The 18,124-nt window shown below is 52.3% G+C and overlaps 1 protein-coding gene across 1 annotated transcript; it reads left to right on the forward strand.

The window, feature by feature from the left end:
• Positions 1–2,329: 2,329 nt before the first annotated feature.
• Positions 2,330–17,646, forward strand: DMTN (dematin actin binding protein). Its single transcript, XM_081269497.1, is given in 15 exon segments — positions 2,330–2,740; positions 2,946–3,020; positions 3,399–3,554; positions 4,451–4,495; positions 4,844–4,943; positions 5,274–5,330; positions 5,587–5,736; positions 7,299–7,423; positions 7,986–8,091; positions 15,356–15,420; positions 15,572–15,620; positions 15,757–15,768; positions 15,771–16,009; positions 16,255–16,335; positions 16,474–17,646. Coding segments are annotated over 15 exon segments (1,392 nt in total). The 5' UTR covers positions 2,330–2,722; the 3' UTR covers positions 16,588–17,646.
• The last annotated feature ends 478 nt before the right edge of the window (positions 17,647–18,124 follow it).

An 18,124-nucleotide genomic window follows, 5' to 3' on the forward strand; every position in this document is an offset into this window, starting at 1 on the left:
AGTGTATGGATCCTGTCACTTCTTTGGTTAAAAAAAAAAAAAAAAAACTAAGTTTTTACTTCTATGATCCCTCTTTCCCATAGAACATAATCTAATTTCAGTGTGGGATCCTCTTCCTGTCCCAAAAGTATCTCAAGCTCCCGAGCTCGACCATCTAGCTCATCTAGCTATATCTGCCATCCCCTAGACAGACCCATTGTGTCCCCATGTTCCACCTTTGCTCATGTCACTTTCTCTGTCAAAATTTCTTTTCTTTCTTTTTTTTTTTTTTTTTTTTGGATGACCTCAAACTTGACCTCCTCCTCCAAGGAACCTTATTTCCCCAGCCAATACCCAGGCAGGAGTAATCTCTCTCCCTGTCTCCTCCTGGTCTGTGCTGTCTTCCTGCACATGTGATTCTCTATCTTCCACTGGAGCTATCTGCAGTCATGCCTTCTTTCTGGAACAGCAGCTAAGTTGCTTTGACTCATCTTCCTGTTCTCCTTGAGGCTCATCACAGAGCATCATGCTGTGCTTGGTGCAGAATAGGTGCTCAGAAAGGATTTGTTGAGTGGATGGATAAAACAATACATGCCTGGGTGGGTGGGCGGGGGATGGATAAGCATTTGCTTCTAGGGCTGAGCCAAATGTATAGCTTGTGTGACAATAGCTATTAGCAATAGTAAAAATCAGAGCAGAGTGGGAAGACTGTACAGCTCTTCTAAAGTGTACGAGAATGGATTTCGTTGCTTACACCTAGTTAAAAGTATCTCACAGTGAGCACTAAGAAGACAAGGGGAGGATGAGGCTGGGAATGGAGTCTTCTCTCTTTTTTAATCTTTGGTATTTGGGGTTAGTCTCACTGAATTTCTGAGACTGGCCTTGAACTTGCAATCCTCTGGCTTCAACCTTCCGAGTTGCTGGGATTACAGCATGCACCAGCAAGCCTGGCTGAATGGGAGTCATTCCTTGAGAACCAGATGCCTAGTGTGCGTCAGGTGGCCAGAGTCTTGTCTTGGAGGTTCTAGGATTCCAAGATGACTTGAGAAATTGAGCAGATTCTAGTTTGTACCCATGGTACACAGAATAGACACCATGAATTAGGCCATGCTGAGAAGAGTGATTTTTGAGTGCCTTGACCCTGGACAAGTCTTTTTACCTCTCTGAGCCTCAGGTTCCTCATCTGCAGAATGGATATAGGATTGTTGTGGTGATGAGACAGCTCTCCTCGTTGTTGTTGCCCTCCAAAGTTAGGAGTCAGGCAGCGTGTGATCCACTGCTTAGTTGCATGGCTCTTTTTTAGGTCCACTGAAATTCAGAGATGGGTTTGCCAGTGAGGTCTAGAAGAGTGGGGAAAGGGATTTGCAGATGAACCTGGAAGCTTGGGTGGCACTGGGGAGGCAGAGATGTGGGCAGAGGTGTGCCAGGATGTGAACTAAGGCCTGGAAGTGGGAAAAAGGACTGCTTGTGTGGCAGGTGGGTGGTTTGGTGGATGGCCTGATACAAAGTACAGGTGAAAAGATTAGGGGCACCAATAGCCCCCCTCAGTCCTTTGTGACTGTTGCCAGGAATGGCTACAGAAAACCCCCCCTAAGTCATCAGTCCATGAGGAGGTATAACTAATAATAGCTACTCCTTTACATGGAATGTATCATATTTTACACACTCTACTCTTATTACTTACATGATACTCATAGCAATCCTGTGACTCAGGGATTATTACTACTCCTCGTTATATAGATGAGAAATATGAAACACAGGAGGGGTAAATAACTTGCCCAAGGTCACACAGCATCCAGAGTAGCAGAGTTCCTCAAGCTGAGGCACCCTGGCTTAAGAGCAGTTCCATGCTTGTAGCTACCGCGTTAACCTCCTTGTACTTTCTATAGCTGACAGCTCTCTCTTCATTTTGTGGCTTATTGCCAGCATATGGATAGGCAGCTCTGCTGGCACTGCCACTGCCACCCTGGACCTAGCTGGAGACTCCCTGCATGTTAAGGGGTCCAGTGCAGGGAGTGGGGGTAATTGCTGGGGGAGCAGGGATGTGGCTCGGCCCGAGGATGCCTTACCAAAAGCCTGCGAGGAGGACTGGTTGCTGTACCAGGAACGGGGGGTGGGGGGTGGGGGGTGTGGGCTCCCTCTGGGGCAAGCCGCCGTTTCCAGCCAGTGGCCTGACCTCGTGCACTTGGCTCCACGGCCCCTTCCTGCCCTGCGTCCATCTCTCCTGAGTATGACTAAGTCCCTCTGCGTTAGAGCATCCCCGGGAGAATGGGGAAAGGAGATCGACGGGGAGTGGGCCTAGCGGCCTGAAGCCGGGACTCCGGTGGGGGCAGGGCACGGCAGGTGTGAGCGCGCAGGGGATGTAAAGGCCACCCGGCACTGGGAAGCCGGCTGACCCCTGCCGTCATTTCCTTTGGAGCCGGAGAACAATGGCTCAAAAACAAGTGCAGCGCGTCCGCTCGGCCGGCGGGTCCGCACGCGCGGCGCGCCGGGTCGGGGCCGAGCGAACGCAAAGCTGAGGCCAGCGCCGCGGAGACCCGAGCCTAACGGCCCTCCTGGCGCCGCCCTCCCTGTCCTTCCAGACCTGCCTCGCGGTCAGCATCCTGGAGAGTCGCCGAGGGATGAGGATGCGACAGCGCGGGGGGACGCCCTTGCTGCGGGAGCCGGGCCGCGCCTGACCCCTGTCCTCTCCCCGCGCACAGGCCTCTGCGAGTGAGCGGCGGCGTGGCGAGCTCCGGGCTGCATGGAACGGCTGCAGAAGGTGCGCGGGCTGCACCCGCCCGGGCAGGGGGCGCAGGGCCGGGTGGGGGCGGGCTGCCCGCGAGGGCCAGCTCGGGAGTCAAGGGTGCCACCTGGTGGCCGCCCGCCGCGCAGCACGCCGGGTCCCCAGAGGCCTAGGGCAGACCCGCGCCCCCGCCCTCGCACCCACGCACATGCCCACTCGGCCGCCTTCTCGCTCTCCCCAGCAACCTCTTACCTCCCCCGGGAGCGTCAGCTCCTCCCGAGACTCGAGTGTGCCCGGCTCTCCCTCCAGCATCGTGGTGAGTACCCCTGTCGGCCACCAGCAGCCGCAGTCCCGGAGGAGGGAGGGCGGCACCCGCTTCTCTTCATTCACAGGCCCCCACTGCTGGTCCTGCCGGTGCTTGGCAGGTGGAGAGAAGCCAGAGAGCCAGGGAAGGTTCCCCACTGCCCCTGGCAGGGTCTAGCCTTGTTGCATTCAAAATGCTAGTCAAAGGACTATCCTGTCTTTTAAAACTATCTTTATCCCTAAACTTAAAACAATGAGCTATCAACTTGTGAGAGTGGCCATCTAAAATGGCTGCTCACTTTCTTGGCAACAAACTAAGCCCAGCCAGCAAGGGTGGTGCCCTAGGTGAGGCTTCCAGCACATCTGTTCCATTTACCCCATTTCACTTTAGGCCAAGATGGATAACCAGGTACTGGGCTACAAGGACCTGGCTGCCATCCCCAAGGACAAGGCCATCCTGGACATTGAGAGGCCTGACCTCATGATCTATGAGCCCCACTTTACCTATTCCCTCCTGGATCATGTGGAGCTGCCCAGAAGCCGAGAGGTGAGTGGGGTTAGGGACTGGCTCCCCAGCCCACTGGCTGGTGACTAGAATCCCTCTGGGTCCTCTTTCCTGGAAGCCAGACTTCACCCAAGGAAAAAGGGACTGTGCTTGGGAATCAGGTGGGAATCACGGAATCCACCTGAATGACCAACCAGCATTTGGCAGAGAGCAGGCAGCAGAGCTCAAGGTTAGGGTGGGGCCACATGTAGAGAGCTGGGGAAGCCACATTTGAGCAGCGTCTTAGAGAGGGGTTACGTGGGAAAAGAGTGCAAATAGGCAGCAAGAACAAAATGTGTAGAAAAAGCTTGGAGCTCTGAACTTAGAGGCTGGAAGTCCTAACTCAGGGCCCATTATGAGGTTGGGGCCTCTGTTTCCCCTCCTGTAACACACAGGTGACAGATAGCTCTGTTTGTCCACCCACAAGGTGCCTGAGGCAATACATGGGCAGGTACTTTGTCATTTGTATTTAAGAAAGGGACAGGGTCATGGCTGAGCAGTGAACTGGGGCCAGACTGTGGAGTCAGATTTAAATATCTGGCCAGGGAGCCCAGACTTCCTTCCTGGGTGCTTGATGGCATTGTCCCTGCCATTCCTTGTTAGGCTCTGAGGACAGGGCCTTAGCTGGTTGGCAGTTGGCCCTCAGAGCACCGAGCACACTGTTCCAAGATGGCGGGCTGCTTCATGCTTCATATGGAAAGACTCAGGACTGGGTCCTGAGAACACTGGGAAGAAGGATGGAAAGCCCGAGCTTGGAAATGGCAAGGATCCCAGAGAGAAGAGAGTGGGCTAGGGAAGTGTGTGGAGTTGGGTGGAGGATGAAGTGGCCCTTTGAGGTTCCAGTGATGAGGGATGAATCCCACCCTTGTGACTCTGACCAGCCCCCTCTCCATTCACAGCGCTCTCTGTCGCCCAAATCCACATCCCCCCCACCATCCCCAGAGGTGAGTCTGTCCCACCCTGAAACTTGCCCAGCCCTGCTCTGATGGGGCCCCAGCTCCCCTCCCCCCAGATACCCAGATTGAGCTCGGCAGAGTACCAGGGATGACAGACTCAGCAGATCCCAGCCCGACGCTGGCCAACTCTGTGCCCGTCTGTCTGTCTGACCCAGGACTCGTTTAACACTCTCCCTGGGCAGATGGAGTCCTTGAATGCCCTTCCTCTGCCACAGCGTCGCTCTGGGGCTGGGATGTGGGCTGCCTGGGTAGGAAGAGGGAGAAAGGTGAGAGGTGTCCCTGTGGGTCCGAGGGGCTACGTGGGGGACCTGGAAGCTGCACACTTCTGTTCTGTAGGTGTGGGCAGAGAGCCGGACCCCTGGCCTCATCTCTCAAGCTTCAGCCCCGAGAACCACGGGAACCCCCCGCACCAGCCTGCCCCACTTCCACCACCCTGGTAGGTGTGGTTGCCACACGGCTGCATCTTCTCCTCGTCACTTCCCTTCTTCTCAAACCCCTATTCTCAATCCCCTGCTCTTGGGGATGTGAGCTCACCACCGACCTGGCTGGACCCCAGGATATCAGGACCCAGGCAGAGCTGCCATGACAGTGGGCCTGTCCTGTTTCCCTCCTCCCCAACCCCCCTGAGGGTCAGTCCAGGACCTCCAGTTCTGTCTGGGCTCTTGGTCCTGTCCCATTTGTCCCTTCCACTTGCCTCCACTCTCCAGTGTCTCCTGCCATCAGCATGTCTCCCTCCCTTCTCATCTGCTCTTGTTCCTTGTCACAGAGACCACCCGCCCAGACTCCAACATCTACAAGAAACCACCCATCTACAAGCAGAGAGGTGAGGTCCTCCAACTTCCCAGGGTCCCCCTTCCTGCCACATGCTGGGGGGCCGTGGCCTGTGCCGAGGGGTGCCTGGGAGGGGACAGGAGATTCACCCTTCATGACATCATGTGATATTTGTCCTGTGCTCCTTGCAATCCATTGCTTCTATATCCAGGAGCTCACAGGTGTGAGGGGAGAGGTGCAGGAGCTGGGGGCCACACTGGCCAGGTGGGGTGGGCTGTGTGGGTGCCAACTCTGACCTCTGTCGGCAGAGTCCATGGGAGGCAGCCCTCAGAGCAAGCACCTCATCGAGGACATCATCGAGTCGTCCAAGTTCCCCGCAGCCCAGCCCCCTGACCCCAACCAGCCCGCCAAGATCGAAACCGACTACTGGCCATGCCCACCGTCGCTGGCTGTTGTGGGTAGGAAAAGCTGGGAGAGGGGAGGCTGGGACCCCTCCTCACTAATCCATCTTGGTCCCTATTAAAGGGCCATGAACCCAGTTCCACCCCACCCCATGCCCTGTGGCTTTTAGACCTACATGAACTGTCCCCACCCCACTGAGCACCTGTCCCTGCTCCCCTGTGGCACTACGGTTAGTCATTCCTCCCTGTTCCCTTCATTGATCTGGTCACTCAATAGACATTTCTTAAACTTCTGCTGTGACCCAGGCCCTGTGATAGGAGTTCTGGAAGAGAGAAACATAAACAAGAGGACTTGTTTCCAGGAATTTAAGCCATATTTTTTTTCAATCCCTATTTTCTTTCATACCAGGGATTGAACCCAGAGGTACTTAACCACTGAGCCGCATCCCAGCCGTTTTTATGTTTTACTTAGAGACAGGTCTCGCTGAGTTGCTTAGGGCCTTGCTAAGTTGCGGAGGCTGGCTTTGAACTCGAAATCCTCCTGCCTCAGCCTCCCAAGGTGCTGGGATTAGAGGCGTGCGCCACAGCACCCAGCCCCATGTGTCTGTTTTCTACCCAGCTTCACAGCAAGGGGAGGAAATGTTACTCTTACTTTGAATTTTTTTTTTTTTTTGTAGTAGGGATTGAACCCAGGGGTGCTCTACTTCTGAACTACATTTCCAGCCCTTTTTATTTATTTTTGTTTTGAGATAGGGACTCACTAAGTTGTTGAAGGATTGCTAAGTTGCTAAGACTAGCCTCAAACTTGTTATCCTCCTGCCTCAGCCTCTCAATTTGCTGAGATTACAGGCATGTGTCACTGTGCCCAGCTTTATTTTTATTTTTTTGAGTTATTATTACTATTTTTGGTGCTGGAGATAGACTTTGTATATACTAAATACATGCTCTACCTCTGAGCTACACCCCTAGCCTCTATTTAATTAAATTAATTACTTTATTAATTTATTAATTTTTATTTATTGTGGTCCTGGGGATTGAACCCAAGGCCTCATGCATACTTGACAAGTGCTCTACCACAGAGCCACCTCCCAGCCCCTGTATTTTATTTTTTGGGGGTAACAAGGATTGAACTCAGGAGCACCCAACCACTGAGCCACATCCCCAGCCCTATTTTGTATTTTATTTTAGAGACAGGGTCTCACTGAGTTACTTAGCACCTTGCTTTTGCTGAGGCTGGCTTTGAACTCACAATCCTCCTGCCTCAGCTTCCCCAGCTTCTGGGATAACAGGCATGTGCCACTGCACCCAGCTCTCCCTTTATTTTATTTTTTTAAAGGACTTATGGTTCTGGGCTTGGTGACACAAGCTATAGTCCCACCTACTCCGGGGGCTGAGGAGGGAGGATTACTTGAGCTCATGAGTTTGAAGCCAATCTGGACAATGTGGCAATACTCCCATCTCAAAAAAAATTTTTTTCTTTCAAATTAAAAAAATTTAAATAAAAATAAAAAAGAATTTGTAGCTCATCAAGAGCCATCCCAGTGCCATGTGCAGAGCCAGCCTCTGAGACACGCTTGTTGACCCCTGGCTGATTGGCTGCACTGCCTCTTGTCTCCTAGAGACCGAGTGGAGGAAGCGGAAGGCATCTCGCAGGGGGGCAGAGGAAGAGGAGGAGGAGGAAGATGACGACTCTGGGGAGGAGATGAAGGCGCTCAGGGAGCGTCAGAAAGAGGAGCTCAGTAAGGTAGCATCTCGTGCCCCCTTGTCTTCTGGGGGACCGATGTTCTGGTCCTGTAGCTAGTCCACAGGGTTCATGGCAGAAGAGCATCCTTGTTAAACCAGTGAGAAATCCCTCTTCTTCCCGGGATTCCACGTGCTGCTTTTGAAGGGACATCGGGACTTCTAGCTGCTCTGGGGGGATGTTAAAGCACCGAGGAGGGTGGGTCCACAGCACCAGGCTCAGCAGGATAAGCAGGTCAGGGGAAGAGAAAGGAGAGATGGGCGACTGGCCCAGGGAAGGGGAGAGAGTTGGGAGCCATGGAAAGGCTACTACCCCTGATATGGGCTTGGGCTTTGGCCATAGTGACATGGGACAGGGAAGTCTCTGCAGCAGAGTTCACCTGAGTGCTTTGAAGAACCTAATGTGGCTGTAGGGAAAGAACAAGGGAGTCCCCGGGCCCCAGGGCACAACCCAGCCACCTGGGAGAACCCTCCCTCCTCCTTCCTGCAGTCCCCAACTCTGGGCCTTGCAGAGGTGGGAGATGGGAACCTGTGTCTCAGCCTCATCTTCCACTCTCCTTCTTCAGGTTACTTCCAACTTGGGAAAGCTGATCTTGAAAGAAGAGATGGAAAAGTCGTTGCCTATACGGAGGAAAACCCGCTCCCTGCCCGACCGGACACCCTTCCATACCTGTGAGTGCTGTGAAGGGGCTCAGAGCCACCTGGCCAGACCCAGCCTGCACTGCAGTTGTCTGTTGAGTTGTGAGACACAGAAGGTGCGGGACCTGGTGTGGGTCAGCAGGTTTTGTTTAATTTAACCGACACTAACCGAGGGTCTGCCACGCCCTGGGTACCAGGATATCACAAGTGAAAAAGTCCCGTCTCATCCTCTGGGAGCTTGTAGTCAATGGGGAACTGACATGGAACCTGGGGTTCTGGTACATGTGGCAGGTGTTGGGACAGAGGGTGCAGTTGGTGTTTTGCGAGGACAGTGACAGGGCCTGGTGGCTAACCTGTGTCTTAAAGAGTGAGACAATGAGACAGACAAATGAGTGAGGAAGACCGTCATCGCAGAGATTGGGAACAGTGCAGAGGCATAGGAAGGGACATGAAGCCTCCTGGCCTGCTCAGAACTGCCAGGAGCCAGGATTGCAGAGCACAGAGGAGCGCACAGTGAGGCCAAGACACTGGTGAACTGGGGCCTTGAGTGCTGGGCTTTTGGTGACCCCAGGTTTGCCTGGACTTCCCTAGAGCATGATGACTACAGAGAAGAGAGACCTGGGGACCCCAAAATGAGAACTGCCAGGCCTCCTCACAAAGGCTAATCTAAAATCCACATAGCATTACTTCTGTTGGCCAAAGCAGGTCATGAAGCAGCTAGACATAAGGAGGGGAGATAAGCTCTGCCTCTTGATGCAAGGAACTTAGGGTTGTGTTGCAAAAGGCAGGCAGGATAGGCATTGATGGTCCCAGCCATCTTTACAAATGATCTGTCACACTCTCCAGTCATCTGAGTGTGTTAGTCAGCTTTCCATCACTCTAGCAAAATACTTGAGGCAGCTAACTTTATAAATAAAAAAGGTTTGTTTAGTTCATAGTTCTAGAGGTTTCGGGGCTCACATCTTGTTTGCAGAGTACTGAGGTGGCACAGGGTTCACATGACAAGAGACAGGGGGTGTAGGTGTGCGTCTGTGTGTCTGTCTGGTTTCTCCTCCTCTTCTTATAAAACCATCAGGATTCAATCATGGGGGTTCTATCCTGATGACTTATCTAATCCTGATCAAAGATGCCATCTCTGCACATCATAGCTGGATTAAGTCTTCATCTTGTAGCACCTCACAATGAGGATTAGATTGCACCACAGCTTTAGGGGACACACTCAGACTGTACCCAAACCATAGTAGTAGGAGCAGCTGCAGATCTGCATGGGTCCAGGAAGGGGGGATGGATCAGAGGAGTACCTAGGAGGTGGAATGCCCTGCCGGGAATTTGGTGGCCCGAAGGATGTGGGGTGGGGAAGGAGGAGTAGGGCCTTGTCTTAAGTCCTGGGTGACAGACTCAGAACTGAGATGATAAGAGGTAGGTTCCAGGGAGAGGAATGGCCTGGTTTCAGGAGGGTTGGGTTTGAAATGTCCTGAAGAGCGTGTAAGCAGGGACCAAGTTCAGCTGCACTGGGAGAGTGAGAACCTTCAGCTTGGAGGTGGTGAATTGCTGAGAAGATAAGACTGTGGGTAGAAGAGGGAAGGACAGGGTGCTCAGGCTTTGCCCTGGGGGACACCTCAGTTAGGATCCAGTGGGAGGGCTGGTTGAGAGCAGCATGGGAGGAGGCTGGCCTGGAGGGCCCCTCCTCTGAGGCGTGAGGACAGCTGTGGGGACAGGCCAGCTCAGGACTTGAGGTTGTCTGCTGTGCTTCTGTGTGAGGTGAGGGGATCAGGGAAGGGTGCAAGGTTTTTCCTTGATGGCTGGGTTTTTTTGGGGGGAGGGGTGGTACTGGGGATTGAACCCAGGGGTGCTTAACCACTAAGCCACATCCCCAGCCCTATTTTTTTTTTAAATTTTATTTTTTTTATGCCAATTGCTTTTTTTTAAAGAGAGAGCGAGAGAGGAGAGAGAGAGAGAGAGAATTTTTAATATTTATTTTTTAGTTCTCGGCGGACACAGCATCTTTGTTTTGTATGTGGTGCCGAGGATCGAACCCGGGCCGCACGCATGCCAGGCGAGCACGCTACCGCTTGAGCCACATCCCCAGCCCCCCCCAGCCCTATTTTGTATTTTATTTAGACACGGTGTCTTACTGAGTTGCTAAGTGCCTTTCTGTTGCTGAGGCTGGCTTTGAACTTGCGATCCTCCTGCCTCAGCCTCCCGAGCCACTGGGATTACAGGTGTGTGCCAGTGTTCATGGCTTACCCCGATAGTTCTGCTGATCCACAGTATGGGGTTCTTCCTCCATGACTGGCAGCAGGAGGGCAGAGGTTGGGTTGATTCAAGATTAGTGTGTGTTAAGGCAGGTGCTGAGGGCCAGGGAGGCCAGCACACTGCTGCAGAGGTGCCTGACCACAGGGAGAAGCTGAGAAGGCACTGGCTGTGGGGATGTAAGAAACTGGAGTTCTCTAGGAGATCGAGGAGCCAGGGTGGTGGGGTGGGACTGAGCAGGAGCTATAAACAGAGGCGGCTGCGGCCACCAAGTGGGTGTCTGACAGCTTCGAGGTACAGCCATGGTGACCAACAACAGGCTCTGGGGTGTGACCCTTTGTTTTTCTGGCACTGGAGATGGAACCCAGGGGTGCTTTACCACTGAGCCACATTCCCAGCCCTTTTTATAAAAGAGACAGAGTCTTGCTGAGTTGCTTAGGGCCTCACTAGGTTGCTGAGGCTGGCCTTGAACATGCAATCCTCCTGCCTCATTCTCTCCAGTTGCTGGGATTCTGGGTGGTGTGTGCTACCCGCTTGGCAGTTCTGATGAACAGAGGGAGAAGCCCCTGGGACTGGGAATTGAAGGACCTATAGAGTGACACGTGGCTAGGATGTGGAGAGTGCCCAGGATGCAGCACAGGGTGAGAAGTTCCAAAAGGCATCTTAGAAAACATGCACTCAATAGTCAAGGGCTGGAGAAAGGGGTAGACAGAAGGATGCTCCAGGTTGGATTCACCCTCAGTGTTCTACCAGGTTCTTCTGCTCAGCCAAAAAAGAGCTTGTGACTTCCTTTTGGGCTTTGTGAAGTCGAATAGCCAACTACTACCTAAAAGCCACTTTCAGCATGGACTTGTGCATGAACCATGGTCATGGGACTCTGTAGGTTACTATCATATTTGATCACCCTTAACAGTTCTGAAGCATGAAAGGCATGCCTTTCTGACTAATGGTAGCCTCGGAACTGTAAGTTTCAAACATAAGTAAGGAGCCCAGCACAGTGGCACATGATTGTAATCCCAGCTACTCAGGAGGCTGAGACAGGAGGATCACAAGTTTGAGGCCAGTCTTGGCAATTTAGCGAAACTCTAAGCAACTTAGTGTCTCAAAAAAAAAAAAAAAAAGAGTAGGGATGTGGATCAGTGGTAGAGCTTCCCTGGGTTAGTTCCCCTGTAACAAACAAAAAAACAAACAAGCACAAAATATCAGTAAGCATCTAGAAGTGATTTGCAGTGAAAAATCTTCCCATGTGTTTGGCAGGTTGAGATGGCATCAGTTGGTCGTGGTATAAATGTGTACTTACTGCGAGAGTGCACAGTGCTTCAGTAATGAATGGTGATTGCAAAAGCTGATGATTTCCCATACTGGTTGAGGATTTCTTATCTTAAAAGCTTGGGACTAGAAGTGTTTCAAATTTTGGAGATTCCCTCCCCTTCAGATTTGGGAGTATTTGTATAAACTTTACTAGCTCAATACTCCTGATCCTAAAATCTGAAATCAGAAATGATGCTACGAAATACAAAACCTTGTAAGCATGATGTCAGCAAAATTTTGAAGAACTTAAAAAAATAATAATCACAGTATTTTTATTCCCTTGTCAAGATTTGCTTAGAAATGGGCATTCGAGTTTATTCTGGTCATCACAAAGTGAGGGGGAGTTTGCCTTGGAAAAAATTGTGACCACTCTCATAAAAAAGGTACAAAGAGAAACTAGTTCTTCTTCTTCTTCTGGAGATGTCATGCCTGGATGTTGTACCTAAAACTGCTTTTGAAGAATTTTCAAAATTTTAAAGAATTTCAAAATTTCAGATTAGGGATGCTAAACTTGTCCAAAAAGAATCCTTAGGTTCCCCCCTGGGCGTGCTGGTGCAGGTCTGTAATCCCAGCATCTCGGAGGCCGAGGCGGAGGATCACAAGTTCAAGGTCAACCTTGGCAACATAGGGAGACCCTGTCTCAAAATAAAAAATAAAAAGGGCTTGGGATAGCTCAGTGGTAGATTGCCCCTGGGTTCAATCCCCAGTAGCAAAAATAAGTAAATTAATAAATAAAATAAAAGAATGTTTTTAGGAAGATAGCTTCTTACAGTTTCAAATCTACCGAGGCTGAACAAATTTATGCATGCATATGTATTTGTTTATTTATTTATTAAGCATGGGAAGAGACTTTACTCAGGACCCTCATAATAGGTATCAAGACCTTTGCAAAGGGATCTTGGAGTGGAGGAGAGTGACTGGGTTCAACTCTAAATGCAGTGTGAGCAAGCAGGTGCTTACAGCAAGGAGCATGGTATGTGTGTGTGGTGGCGGTGGGGCAGGGTGTCAGTGGCTAGAAAATGACTAAGAAGGAAGATCAGGGTGAAGGGAATTCTGGCTAATTTGACCATACAGGATTCTTTTTAGAGACAGAATAGGGTGACCATACATCACCCAGGGAAGGTAGCAGGTGAGGAGCCTGACCAGAAGTGGAGGATGAACAGGCATTGGGGAAGCCTGTGTTCTTGCTAAATTGACTGAGCAGGATTCTTTGATAGCCCTGGATTTTACAGGAAAATGCACCCACCAGCCAGGTGTGGTGGCGCTCACCTGTAATTCCAACGGCTTGCAGGGCTGAGGCAGGAGGATCTTGAGTTCAAAGCCAGCCTCATCAATTTAGTAATGCTCTAAGCAACTCAATGAGACCCTGTCTCTAACATAAAAGTACAAAAAAAAGGTGGAGGGCACTGGGGATGTGGCTCAGTGGTTGAGTGCCCCTGGGTTCAATCCCTGGTACAGAGAGGAGGGGGGGAAAGAGGGAGGAAGAAAATGCACCAACAGGCATAAGAGAGGGTTCTGCAGTCTGGCAGAAGTTTGGCCAAGCTGAGGCTCCGTCAGTCTCTCTCTCTCTCTCTCTCTCTCTCTCTCGCTCTCTCTCTCTTTCTTTCAACATTTTGATAGTTGTCAATGGACTTTATTTATTTGTGGTGCTGAGGATTGAATCCAGTGCCTCACACATGCCAGGCAAGCGCTCTACCTCTGAGCCACAACCCCAGTCCCGGTTTCCCATCTTGTTAAGAAAAGAGACATTCTTCTCTCCTTTGAACAATATAAATCCATGTTCTCATTTGGTTGCCTTCGATTTACTAGGAACCAGCCGAATCATCTGTTGGGACTGAGGAATAAAGAATAGTTGCTGGATGGTGCTAACAGCCAGGGATTTAATGAGAATGAATTTCTATGCAAATAAATAAAAAATGGATTATTCCTGTGGTGGGAAACCCAGTGTCTGAGTCCAGAGGGAAGCCAGCTGAGATTTCTCAAAGTTGGTTTTGAGGACAATGACGATCCAACAGATATTCTGGTTTGCAGCTTGAATGTCTCTGGTGAAGGCATCCAATGTTCTGATTAACCTTCTGAGTGACCCAGAGCCAGCAGCTTGTCTTCCTTTATAATCCCCAGCCACAAACCTTCTCAGTAGGAGGAGTGAAGTTTTGCAGTACTAGTTATCTGCTAGGAAGAATCCAGTCTCCCAGGATTTTCTTCTGCCTGTATTTTAGAATTTCCAAAGTCTGCTTAATTTCAGGAATCTGACCTTTTAGCCTCTTTTTCTTTTAAGCAAGTTTGAGTTCCGTAAATGTATACATTTGGTACTGTTCACCAGCTTCTTCCGTACTGTATCTGCAGTCTGCTCCTCAGGCTGTTTCAGGAAGGAATCTCCGTCTTCCACAAACATGGCCTCAGGAATCCCCAGGTGGAGGCACAGCCTGTTCCCTGCAGCCACTTCTCCTATGCCAACCGGAGGCTAAACAAATTTAAGCATAAATACCTGTCAAAACAACGCCTATAGAGCCTGTATATATACTGTGTGCAATATAGATAGCATATAAATTGCACAGAGCCTGAGGTGGTGCATGGCTAGCTGACTTGGGAGGCTGAGGCAGGAGAATTTGCAAGTTTGAGGCCAGCCTCAGCAATTTAGCAAGGACCTAAGCAACTTAGCTAGACCCAGTCTCAGAATAAAAAACAGAAAGGGATGGGAATGTGGCTCTGGTTAAGTGCCCCTGGGTTCTATCCCTAGTACCAAAACCAACCAATCGAACAAAAAACAACTGCTATAGAATGCCAGCTATTTCCAGTAATTGGGGATGAAGGAGCACATTTGGGGAGGTGGGCTGGGGCTGGAATCCAAGGCCTCACTCATGATAGGCAACTGCTCTACCACTGAGCTATACCTCCAGCCCAGTGAAGGAACTTTGAGATCCATTCAAGCTAAGAATCTTAGTTATGAAGTTCTTTCTAGCAGAGAATGTTACTGAAAACAATTTTTCTAGAATTGTTATCCACGGTGCTTGGTTTCGAGGTCTTATGAAATGTGTAAGTTGCTAGAAATGTGAAGTAGGCTGGCTGCTGGCGTGACCTTCAGCCAACTGTGCCCAAATGTTGATGGCTTTTGAATTATAACATCGGATGTTCAAAATTTGATTGCTGGCTGGGTGTGGTGGCACATGCCTGTAATTCTTGTGAGTTTGGAGGCTGAGGCAGGAGGATCACAAGTTCAAGGGCAGCCTCAGTAACTTAGCAAGATCCTGTCTCAAAATAAACAATAAATATGTTTGGGGTTGTAGCTCAATGGTAGGACAACCCTGGGTTCAATCCCCAGTACCACAAAAAATTTTTTTTTTGTTTGGTTTACTAAGAGTGTTAGTTAAATTATAATAATAATTCAATTATTTTGGCTAGACTTTAGGTTTATTTGTATATCCTAGAAGCCTGTTTCATGACAGCAAGGCTCCACTTTGGCTCTGGATTTTCACACTTAGACTTTTGGTCCAGTTGGGTATTTGGTGTGCTTTTAGTTAGAGAGGAGGGAGGGGGCAATCTAGATAGATCACGAACCCCAGCACTGTGTCGCTTGCTGAAGTCCATGGGTAGCAACTGGGAGCCAGCCAGGGCGCACTGGGATCCCCTCGACTTCCCCTGTCTCTGCCCAGCTGGCGGGGGAGGCCAGCAGGGCAGCCCTCTCGGGAAAGACTATCAGGTCCGAGGGACTGAGCCTCTTGCTCTCTTCCAGCCTTGCATCCAGGGACGTCTAAGTCGTCTTCTCTCCCCTCCTATGGCAGGACCACCCTGAGCCGGGTAAGGCCTCAGGGTCACAGGCTGGTGGGAGAGGCTGCATGCAGGGTGCTTCTGGGGGACTGAGCGCGGGGGAACAGGGAGGCCTTCAGAGTGAAGGGGACCGGTGCGGAGCATCCTCAGCTTCCTCTGATCCATCTGTATCCTCTCCTAGCTACAGTCGACAGACTTCAGCCCTTCAGGAAGTGAGGCTGGAAGCCCAGGTGAGAAGCCGGCTGGAGAAGGGGGAAGGGGAAGTCTGCGGGTGGGGGTCTGCGTGAGGTGGCGGCTGCTGAGCTGCCCGGTGTGGAGGCTGCCCTACCTGGGCTGGCCTCTGAACAACACTCTTATCTCCCACAGGCCTGCAGGTGAGTGCCCCTGGAGGGGAACAGGCGGAGCGCCAGGAGCCAGGGCCAGGCACCTGGCAGTGTGGGGGAAGGGGGGTGTGGGGCCGCGGAGTGAGCTGGAGGAGACCGAAGAGGCCCAGGGTAAGGCTGGGAAGGTCTCCCTGCCCCACTCTGGCTCACTGCGGCTTTGGTCTCCCCAGAACGGAGAGGGCCAGAGGGGGAGGATGGACCGGGGGAACTCCCTGCCCTGTGTGCTGGAGCAGAAGGTGAGGGCAGGGGACCTGACCGCCACAGCGGGGTGGGCAGTGGGGGGGTGAAGCCAGGCAAGTTGGATGCGCTTGGGGTCCTCCTGGAGATGGTCCGGGTGGCAGCAGGGGAGCTGTGGGAGGTGGATGGCGAAGTGGCATGAACTCCAGTGGCCTCTGCAGATGGACAGGGGGCCTGGGGAGGAGAGGGGGAAACGTGGACAGGAGCTTCTCTTGAGCCTCAGATGCCCTCCCTGCCCCCTCAGATCTATCCCTATGAAATGCTGGTGGTGACCAACAAGGGGCGAACCAAGCTGCCTCCAGGCGTAGATCGGATGAGGCTTGAGGTATGCAGGGGAGGCCCTGGGGGCGTGGGGCTACCAGTGGGGCTCCTCTCTGGTGGGGAGAAGACCTGGGCTTCTACTTGTGTCCCCTTAGTCCTTGGCACAGCCCCCACCATGAGCTGCCTGTGTGTCCCCTCACAGAGGCACCTGTCCGCGGAGGACTTCTCGAGGGTCTTTGCCATGTCTCCTGAGGAGTTCGGCAAGCTGGCCCTGTGGAAGCGGAATGAGCTCAAGAAGAAGGCCTCCCTCTTCTGACTGCCTGCCCACCGTCTCCACGACCAGCCCCTCTCCTAGGCTGCTTCCGGGCTCTGGAGCTGGGGCCACTGGACCCCGAAGCGTCCTCTTCCCCTGGTGGGCTAGGAGCAGTGGGAGGCGGGGCACAAGCAGAGTGGGTTCCATTCCTCAGGGCGAGGGGGTGCCCGGGCCTCTGCAGTCCCAGAGCCGTGAGGCATGGACTTCCTTCCCCACGATGGGCCGGGGCCTCCTTCTCTTGTCCCTGGTCCGCACTGCCCAGCCAAGCCCAGCACACACAGAGTTAAAGTTTGCACCCTCTCCCTGCCTGTCACCCCCACACGAAGGTCCCCAGAATCAGGTGAGGAGAAATGAAGGGTGTGCTAAGTGGTTAGACTATCATCTGTCCTGCACAGTAGGTGGGATGAGGCCAGGTAGGGACAGCTCTGGGACCCTGTGTCCGCCTGCCCAAGCACTCCATTCCCTTCCGACAGCTCCCTGCACCTGGGCCTCCTGCTTCTCTGACTGGCAGGAGCAGGTTCCAGCGGGGCCTCCTGCAGGGCTGTCTGCCTACCCTCCAGCTTGCCCTGTCTTCTGTTGTGACCCCTAAGCTTTGAAGCCTCCTACTCCAGCCCCATGGCTTCCCCAGAAGCCCTGGCTTAGAGTGGAGATGCCGCCTATACAATGCCTGGCCTGCCACCAGCCTTGGGGAAGCCAGCCAGGGTGCCTTCTAGCACCTGCCCAGGGACCAGAGGAGCCCAGGCCTTGAGCCTCCCAGGAGGCAGGCTCAGTCCGTCTCTGAGAGTCCTGGCTCCCAGGCCCCGCCCATACTCATGCACCCCCCACCACGCTCTCTACAGAATGTAATTTATTGGGGCACCCCTGCTGCTTTCCTCACCTGACTCCCTGCCCTGCCCAGTCACGTGCCCAGCTTTCCTCCTCTCCAGATATGTATGTGTATATAATTATATATATATTTTTGCCCAGGTCTGGGTTTTGTTCCTGCCCAGACCCTGGCATTCCCTTTCCATGTGTGTGTGATCATGCTGGGAGGGGGGACTGTGCTTGGAATTAAAAGGTTGCATTGGGTCCCTAAATCTGTTCGTTCTCTGTGAGCCACCAGCCCTGGGTGAGAGGGACAGAAGCCGTGGGAGTGAGGGTTCACATGGGATCACATAAGAGTTGCAGTGGGTGCAGAGATGGTACCCACACTACCCTACCTGAGCCCCAGGCCCCAGAAGCAGGGGCTAGGTCTAAGCATCTGCCTCCTCTCCGTTAGGGGCTCTGTGATGGTGGCAGGGAGGTAGCAGGAGGGAGACAGAAGCCTTAGTGTTTAGGGCTGAAGGGAACTTGAAAGGAAGCTTGAGATGACCACCTCTGTCTTCCTCCAGGACCCTGAGTGCTCACCTTGGCGGTCAGGCTCATCAGCATCAGACCTGATTGCACCTCCCGGGGCCCAGGGTGATCGCTGCTGTTCAGTGGGGAAGGGGAAAGGCGTGTGAGGGTGTGGTGAGCTGAATGTCAGGGATCAGGCAGGGCAAACAGGAAGCAGCGAGGGACA

The sequence above is a fragment of the Spermophilus citellus genome (assembly GCF_964194105.1).
Source record: "Spermophilus citellus genome assembly, chromosome: 16".
NCBI classification, from domain to species: domain Eukaryota; kingdom Metazoa; phylum Chordata; class Mammalia; order Rodentia; family Sciuridae; genus Spermophilus; species Spermophilus citellus.